The 9847-nt window shown below is 39.3% G+C and overlaps 1 protein-coding gene across 1 annotated transcript; it reads right to left on the bottom strand.

The window, feature by feature from the left end:
* Positions 1 to 1204: 1204 nt before the first annotated feature.
* Positions 1205 to 3573, bottom strand: LOC106586270 (transcription factor Sox-21-B). The gene is made up of 2 exons (XM_014173390.2): positions 3268 to 3573; positions 1205 to 3066 (listed from the first exon to the last, which is right to left on the bottom strand). Exon 2 carries the CDS (start codon positions 3042 to 3044, stop codon positions 2313 to 2315), a length of 732 nt encoding a protein of 243 aa, XP_014028865.1. The 5' UTR covers positions 3045 to 3066; positions 3268 to 3573; the 3' UTR covers positions 1205 to 2312.
* Positions 3574 to 9847: the final 6274 nt, after the last annotated feature.

Below are 9847 nucleotides of genomic sequence, written 5' to 3'. Positions count from 1 at the left end.
TTAAGTAAAATATAATAAAAGGGAAAAGAAAGAGAGGGAAATGGTCACTGAGCTGGTAATGCGCGCTCTTTTATCAACCTGGCGACCTTCTCAGGCGTTTTGGTCAGCAAACTGTTGGCTGCCCTTTCAAAATATCTTCTTTCAAACCAAAAACGATAAAGTGCTAGCCTACCTTTCAAGAAAACAATCAAAAGACAAATCCTTTCTGTTTTCGAAATAAAATCACACAATAGCCTATACTCTCGTCTATTAATGTTTAGGCCTATTATCTAACAAGGCCAAGCAGCAAGTTATAAAATATTGGTGTCAGAGTGGGGACCAAAGATACAAATAAAAGTCCCCCGTGAAGCATTCAAATGTGCAGAAATAATTTTGAGAGGATAAATGTTTGCTATTTTTCTATTTTATACTGCATGAAACAAGCTCAACTGCGCGTTATTTCCAGAGCAAAGTAGGAAGTTCCGTGGAGAGAAGTGATCGGAGTATTACAATAGAGAATCCAGAGTGGTGAAAGGGTTTAATTAACCGTGTCGGAGATAATTATCCCTGGACAGTCTAAATTAGTTTTGCATAATCGCTCTGATCCATATGAATTAACTTCTTAATGTTATCTATGAGGGGTAGTTTGCTTGAATAACATGCCCAATGTATTACATGTCATAATGAGCATAAATTCAGATATCCCCGACACACACACGCACACACGCACACACACACACACACACACACACACACACACACACACACACACACACACACACACACACACACACACAGCAGATGTGATAAACTGTGCCACAGCTAAGAATATTGAAGTATTTTCATTGAATAAGAAAAATACAATGCTATTAGTTGTGTTTTGTAATTGGACGCTGGCACTTAGATCTAATTCAGGCCCTGTTTTATACCTCAAAGAGATGCCTGTTCTACAGGCCCGAAGAGCTCACTTTTTTTTACTACTGGGAATAGAGGGCTTAAAAAAAACCACTCAGATGTATCTTCCTTCCTTTTCACGATTAAAATTGTGATAAATCAGGTTTTGGCTCTTGATTACAATGGGTTGATTTAGATTCCCGCGTAATGTTATTCACAACACGAACAAAAGCGGCCTTTGGAGGATACCTTACACTCCACCTGGACTGACCACATCATGGCAATTCAGATACAAATCTTGTTAGCAATTCAACAGGAACTACAGCGATTCTTTCTGTTCTTCCGCATACGCTTTATTATAATCCTTTGTTCAACAAATGAAAAGAATAGCATTTAAGAGTTTAAAGTACATGTAAGTGGTGTTAAATAAAACACAAAACAGACAACTTCATTAAGAGTTAGTAAAAACGAATGATGCTCCTTATGCACGTAAATGCACAGGTCTCAAGAAACAAAAATGATCAGAGATAGTTTTGTGTCTTGCCAATGTTGATAGAAAGGCGAACGATTGTAGTCGAATTAAAAAAACTTTTGGGCTCGTCATTCTTTAAAATAAATTACATAATATAAGCACTTCCTATTTACTGTGCAAATGTTACAGGACAAGGTATGTCCTCTGTTCAATCGACAGGGTCACCATAATCATTCCACTAAACAATAAATAGTACAGACATCTATAAAACAGCGTTTCAAAACTCAAAATATACACTGGATTTCTAATCAAACAACCCAGTCAGTCCCAGGCCCTATCTCAAGCACTAGCCTAATGGCAAATGAACTATTAGCATCATTTATCTGTACACATTTACAGGCTTATGTCATTCTGATTGAAACAAGAAAGCCAGACGGACAAACAATTATCATTCCTTCTTGACCAACAATATAAATCATAATAGCCAGTGATTAGACTCTTTAAACAATATTGAATTATCAGGTACAATATATGAAGACAATTATGGCCAGTTCATGTTTACCTATATCTGATTTGTTGTGGGATGCAGTAAACTAGGCCTACTTGATAACAACAAGTCAAGCAGGTGCATTTGCAACAGATATAAATCAAATATGGTACCTTTCAAATGAGTATTCACATTGACACGGGCAAATAGATCTCCTACTCTTTCCTCCACAGTTCAGTATTTCTGCCATCCTTTTGTTCTGTCCCTCTGGGATTTGCCCGGAGATGTATGAATATTAGTTTAGAGAGTTCGCTATATAAGAATTACCTTAGATAAAGGCATTAATCAATATACATACACATGTGATATCTGAGACAACGAGCACTTCATCACATGTACAAGTTTGTGCATGCATAATAAACTCTTGCATGAATATTTTTTTCTTCACATTTAAACGTCTCCTAAATCCAATATAGGCTATCATAATGCCGCTGCATATGCAGGGTAGTCAAGTTGAGGTTTGCCCATGCCAGGCAGCAGGATGTAGGCTAGCGGTGGCTGAAGACCCGCAGAGGGCCAGCCCGTACAGTTACAGGGGATCATGTAGCCTGGGTTGCCCGGGGCTGGATGAGAGTGAGTGTGAGTGTGTGTTCCACCAACACTACCAGTTCCAGAGAAAGCCGTGCCACCAGGGTACCCCAGAGATGGGTAAGGAAACGATGGAGAGGAAAGCTCTGACATCTTCGACCCGAGGTCAAAAAATGAATAGGGGTTCGTGGTCATGGACGGGTTGAAGAAGACTCTCGCTGCTGCGGCCGCCGCTGCCGCTGCTGCCTTGTCTGGGTTCCCTAATAGGGACTCGTGAAGTGCTCCATGAGATAGACCGCTAACTTTAAGCGCGTCGTGCTCTCCAAGATTGTAGGGCACTGGGAAGGCAAACTTGTCTTTTTTCATCAGAGTCTTTGGCTTCCGCCTAGGTCTGTATTTATAGTCAGGGTGTTCCTTCATGTGCATGGCTCTCAGTCGTTTAGCTTCGTCAATGAATGGCCTTTTCTCCGACTCGGTGAGAAGTTTCCACTCCGCTCCCAATCTTTTGCTGATCTCGGAGTTGTGCATTTTTGGGTTCTCCTGAGCCATTTTTCTTCTCTGCGCTCTGGACCAAACCATGAAGGCATTCATCGGGCGTTTTACGTGATCCATTGGTTTAGACATGTTGGTACAAAATACTTTTGGTCTGAAAAGGTAAATATCACAGACAATATGTCAAGTCTCTTTCTAATATTTAGTGGCAGTAAAGTCTGTTTGCCTAACACACGGTAAAATGTTACATAGGCCTACATATATAATAAAACTAAGTAATCCAATTAAATATATTTCGCAGAAATACATTATTGTGTGAGATAAAATGCTTCAAAAGTATATTTCCTTTACTTACGTAAAATATCAGTGCTTCATCACACCGTAGTAAGATATCCGTTTTGAAAAGAGCAATGCGCAGCGTTCTGGTGAGAAACTCTATAAAAGTTAGGTTTTCTGATGCATGTTGATATCCGACGAGGACAATATAGCATCGAAGACAGAAGGCAATATATCTAGAGCTACAGTTCTTATCTTGTTTTGCTGCTATCGCCAGAGACTGTTAACCGCCACTCAGCACTTGAATCCAGCGTTTACGCAAATGGTTGATAACTCCGGGCTGCCCCATGTGAAATAAGGTTTTCAGAGGCAGGTAGTGAAAGTGCGACAGGAGCATGCGCAGTACGTCTAACACACACTGAGCGCTCTTTTAATCCCACCCTGAGCGCGAGGAGGACCAGGGACTCGGAGGAAAATGCGTCACCATATATTTGGCTGGATGATATCCTATAAGCCCTTTATAGTTAAGTTAATCGTACAGGTCTTTAAAGCATATTATCATAAGGATAATTTATCCATGTTATCATAAGGATCATTTATCACGATATATTATTATATTATAATACATTTGTAATTATTATTAGTAATGCAAACTCTGTTTTTTGGTAAGTATTCATTTTAGTATAGTTAGACATATTCAGGTACATATACATGGCTTGCAACCAAAAGTGAACGGCTCCTGAGAAGTGTTGTCTAGGCCTAGCTTTAGTAATTCACCAAACACGTTGAAAATTCAGCCCAAGATATACAGTAAGTTTCAGATGACTAAGAGCATGAGGTTTCCATAAATTAAATTAAAGTTTTTTTGTTGTTGAAACAATTGATTGCATAAGACGCTCAATGACAGGGGAAAGAGCGTTGATGATGGAAACGTGAATAGGCTCTACTCTCTTGCTCCTCTCTCTCTCCCTCTTCCCCGAGTGCACACTATTTTATTTCTAAATAACTATTGTCTTTACTTGTTATTTCATCTAAATAACCTACTGTTATAGTCTACTATGCACCGTCTCTTACAACTACAGTAGCCTATATTGTCATTTCATCTCTTCCTGAATGGTAGGCTTCTGCCTGTCCCTTGTTCAATGGGTGGCACTAGCTTTACAGAAATGTTACACGTCTAGACGCAAGATAACGTGGTAAAGAATGTCTTCTTTAATTTTCTGATATTGTGCAAAAGCATTTTGTCATAAATATGCCTAAATACAGAGGAGGCTAGAGTGTCTCTAAACGTGCTTGGTGAAATTAATTATTTTTCCTGAATTCTCCCTTTCACTTTCACTTCAAAAGACTTTCCCAAGGGCGGCGAATCGACAACCGAAATTAGGTTGTCGAATATTCAACTAAGCAATTACAGTTATCTGAAAGACTCGTTGAGTAAATTGTATGTTTAAGTGGTTTGTTCCCGTACCTTCTCTGTTGTGCATAATTATTAAAATGAAAGTGAAAATAAGGCTGCATCAAACAATTTACAATGCCGATTTATAGTCAGTGCGTTTTATTTGATATAGTGTATGAATTAATGCCAAATTGAATTAAATATAAAGTCGTCTTTCAAGAATTATTTGCACTTGTAGGCTGAGTCAGGATTTCTGATACCTCAGCTGGTAAGATACTGAACAGTGGCAATGTTAAGTCTTATTCCTCCTGTAATTCTTTTATTGTTAGTTGTTTTATTATTATTAGTAGTAGTAGTAGTAGTATCATTATCATTATTATTATTGTTGCATATAAATTGTGTCCTATATAAAGTCTTATCATCAATTTCAATTAATTCTCATGAAAACTCTCATGTCCAGCACATCCCATCAGCTATTACAGTGTTGAAATCAACAGTAATACAAGGAGGGGTTGATGCGATACGTTGAGATAATGTGCTATAAATCATGCATGATAACAATTAAGGAAGAAAAAAAGTTGTGATTGAATGACATTGGATGAACTCAATAGGATGCGCTATTTAGAAGGGAAATACAGCTCCATTGACTGCTGTCGTTTTCTCTCAGTTGGTGTGATATACGTTTTCAAATTTAATAAGCCTAAACGAGCGAGAATAATGTTGTATCATTGTGTCCGGGAAATAGTGCCCTCGGCACTGAAAGACCGCTCATTGTCTCAACATGGAGGAAACCTGATGATCAGGTGGAGATCATGCGCGTCAAAAGGACCGTCCGCTGATGGACAAGTGCGCAATGACGCTTCTGAGAGAGACAGGCTGCTGCCTTGACTGAAAGTATGCGCATCTCTCAACACTGTGGTGTGCTCCTATTGTGGGGCTGTCATTGCCTTAGATAACATTCTAGCAGTGAACCGCGCGAATCATTCTGAAGAGCATCTCATTTTATGACACAAACACGCAAATAGCTATGAATTATATGAATAAGTTAAGGGAAAAGTTATCATCTGTAGATAGTAAGTGTGTAAGCGTACAGTCCATTGAGCACACAAAGTTATGTTTTTCATCCTCTCATAATCATGAACCTTATAAATGTTACTCCCCCACTATTGCAATTTGTTGGGGGGGAAATAAAACACACATTTAATTCTGAACTCAGCAGTATTTAATACTGTGTATAATTACTGAATCATAATAGCCTGTTGCTGAAGCGTGACCAGGAGATTATAGTGTGCAGCCAGAGATTGACTTAACTGAAAATGCCCATAGTTCTTATAAATGATAAGGGCTTGCTGAATAAACCTTCAATTCAATTAGTATTTCCACACCTGAACCTCACCCCGATTTGATTTAGCAGATTGCCAATGATTCATTTATTTCCTTTTCTATTTAATGACACAGTAACACTATTTCCCAGTTTGGCAAACACGTGTAATTAAGATCTAATAAATTGATGTAAATTAGTGGGTTTTTTAAAGCTTTTTCTGTTGCGTTTCCCTCTCCCGGGGCCTGGGTTAGAATGGGAATAACAGTTCAATAATTCAAGATGGGCTAGTGAGAGTGGGAGAATTACCTTGTGATAAAGCCTGGGTCCATCCTCTGAAACGAAGGGAGCAGAGCACTCCCACCTCACAGCATACTGTCTGGTGATAAGGCTGAAAAGAAAAATTGCATGCAAATGGAAGGCAGACAGCACAACAAGCACATGGGGACATTTTTTTATGGAGAGATCGCACACAGTTCACTCCAAAGCTCTAGCCATCATATAGTCTGAAATGGGTGAGAGGTGAGAGAATTTGCAGATAGGAGCACAAGTTGGTTGTTTTACTTGCAGCAAAATCCCTATAGCTTTGTATGTAATATGCAGCGTGCTGTATTACATCGCTGACAAGGACGTTACCCTATGATCTTGCAGTTGACATAAAGAAACCCATCTACAAAGACACTTAGAGGATGTGGAGTTTATCTCTTCATTTTCCTTTCACTGATAATTACACTACCAGGGCATAGCTGCACCCTGTTGTTTACTGTCATTCTCCAAAGCAGAGAGGGAAGAGATACAAATCATTTCCACAGAGGAAATTGTTAGAGAGCAGATGACTTGTCCTCCTGGTATCAGACATCTTTTCTTTTACACAGTAAACTGATCTGGGGTAAACAACAGCCAGCTACTGTCAACCCCTTCAAACCACAGGACTCGGCCATATTTACTCCAACATGAAAGTGTGGTCATTATTATGGTTAGGGGTTGGAGATGTGGAGAGGGAGGGGTCCAGATCATGTAGCTGATGTGGTGGTCCTTTTCTTTCAGCTTGGATGATCACAGCACTGCCTTCTTCCTTTCACCCTACTGTATCATGTCCTTCCTGACAACAAGGAAGAGAGTAAGGAAATCTATATGTAGATCTAAACCAATTAGATCAATAGGAAGGTAGTCAGGTGGTCATGTTGTGGTATTCATGTTGTTTTATGTGTTTTTCTTTAAAACATTTCAAGGCATCCTTATTTTCCCTGTTTTTAAAGCTGCTTGTCAATGTACAGTAAAGCATGAGCACATCATTTTTTATTTATTTTAATTAAACAATTTTGTTTGCATCGTTGAGATGGTATTGAGATATATTGTGGATAAGGTTGAAATGAAACAGGCTCAATATTCTCTTCTCTATAATTGTACGAGAGATCAGCCAGCTTACCTCACATAGCCCATTTTGTGTCTCTGCATTGAGCAATACTGTGTATTGAGAATTAGGGTACAATGACAAAAAAGCTATTAGAAATTAGGACAGAATTCTTTACATTTGAAAAGAAAAAACGCCAGAGCAGTGAAAGCTGTTTAGTTTCAATGTAATCTAATTAAACATAGAGGATAAAATGTTCTCTGCATGATCTCCTGAGCCAGACGCTATTGAAACTCAATTTGTCATCCATTAAATACTGTTTGCTTCAGAATCTTATCTTAATACCTAGTCAGCTTTTGAGATAGAGATAATGGCTTAAACAGTTCAGTCGTGTGTAAAATCCAATTGATTACTATTTAAAGATGTATGCATTTAGATTAGAAGTAATTTTGTCTCATGTGTTCTGTGTTTATACAATGCCTAGTAAATGTTCTCAAGTGTCAGGGTACGTAATGCCAGGTTTGGCAAATCAACAATAAGGTCTCCTGCATTACTTGTAATGAGCCATATTGAGCTTGGAATAAATACATAATTAATGTGAGCAAAGTTAATATTTTGTTGTGGATATTTCTTTTTTTTTTTTAAATGTGACCTATTTTGCATGATGTGTTCTTAAAACATTCACTACGTGCCAAATGACTTCTCCAGTTCTGTAATTATTCTAATCATACAGTCTTTATTGCTCCTCAGGGCAGACTTTAGTGTCTTTGTTCTACTGTGAATTACTGTGGTAAAGAACCAACACATTTACCCCACCAAAACCTAAATATTATGCATATCAAGACGATTTAATGAATAAAAATGATCTTCTCATAAAGCGGAGCATTAATCAAAGCAACAGTAAAGAAAGTAAACCAAGTAAAGGGGCCTCTACCTTGAAGAATGCTGCATTCTACCGTATTGTAGACGCCGTTTGTCTAGCAGTGATACAGCAGTGGTACTGGATGTAATAGCAACTCACCTGCTTCACTCAGCAAGAAGCTGAATTGATGTGGGGTTGTTGGGGGCTGGGGAGGGGGAGGGGGGAGGAGGGGAGGAGGGGTGCTTGTCAATTCAATCTTTTTGGACCTGAGAATTGGCAGGTACAACAAATAATGCCAAAAGTTTGAAAGCACATTATGGAACAAGAAGAGCTGTAGAGGAGGGAGGACAAGGAAATCACAAGGTTGATAAGAACACCAAGTCGTGTCAGTGCATTACATATAATCTTCCATTGAGGGATATCGCCACACCTCGAGGCAAAACTAAATAACAGCGGCGGCTAAACAGACCTCCTGAATCATTATAGAGCGACCTTCAGAGCCTTTTGTCAAAAAGTCAGATTTTCTCAACGCAGATATCCCGGCAACCTCCCACAGGGCACACGTTTAGCTTAAAAAAAACAACATTTTCTCTCTTGCTGAGTCCTATGGTTTAAATCCCAAAGAAGACACTTGTATCCCTGCAGGCATCAAGATGACTTTTGCCATGATACACTATTTCCCACCATTTAGCGGGTGCATTATCGCTGCCCCCTTTTCCTCATTATTCCCTCCTTATCGAGCCCGGCATCGCTACACAGCCCAAATAGAGAGTTGTAATTACCCACCCTGCCACCTGATAGCACCCCCTCCATCAGCTTTATCACCAGGTCCTGCTAACTCATCACAGGCACACAGGGAAGAAAGCAGCTGCGCCATAGATAGATAGCTCATCTCTCAGATACATTTATAGTTCCAGTTGGGATCAGAGGGAAACTGATTCACCCAGGCAATTTTTCATCCACCCTCTCCCTTAGCCCCCACAAAGGCTCTTCTTTCTCAGTCCTCTTTGAGTCTCTCTCCCCTTTTCTGTGGAGGCAGAATTGAGGCCGTTTGGCACACAAAAAGTGATCCTATCTCCTTGAACCTGTAGCAGCGCACTGACATGCTATTTGGTCCTTCATATTGTGCCATCGTCCTTCTGCGAAAGAGAGTGAATGCCTTGTTCATCTGTGACATTGTACGCAAGCTCAAAGGCAAGCAGAGACAACGTTGGCACTTCTATGTAAAGGTTGAAAGTACATCTATCTTGTTCAACCTTTCACTTTTATTAATACTTTTTACTGATGTTACTGTGGGCCTGAAAATAGAGCCTTGAAGGGATGTGAATACCTGTGTCACAATAGCGCCACAGTTAAAGCCTTACTGTTCTGACTTTAGATGTGTGGATGTGACTCAGGGTGTTGCAAGCAATGGGGACCATTACATAAATGGTATACAACTGTACATGCATGGATCACAAGTTTAGGCCTATAAATTCATTATTAATGATTAGTCAAAATACTCAGGGCACATTTCAAGAGCTATTTTACAACATGTATAACTTTACATGTAATGGATTTGCAAATGGGTTATGTCCTGCTAGTGTCACTTGGCAAACGCTGAATGAAATGTGAATGAAAGGAAGAACAAAAACAGCTCCTATGTATGGTCACCTCCATTGTGTGTAAAACAATAACATCACAGAACTAGACCAAGGTCATCTCTTTACAGTCATCCATATGTCTA

Source organism: Salmo salar, chromosome ssa25, assembly GCF_905237065.1.
Source record: "Salmo salar chromosome ssa25, Ssal_v3.1, whole genome shotgun sequence".
Classification (NCBI taxonomy): Eukaryota; Metazoa; Chordata; class Actinopteri; order Salmoniformes; family Salmonidae; genus Salmo; species Salmo salar.
The sequence above is the reverse complement of the archived record's forward strand: the minus strand, read 5'-3'. Positions and strand labels throughout refer to the sequence as shown.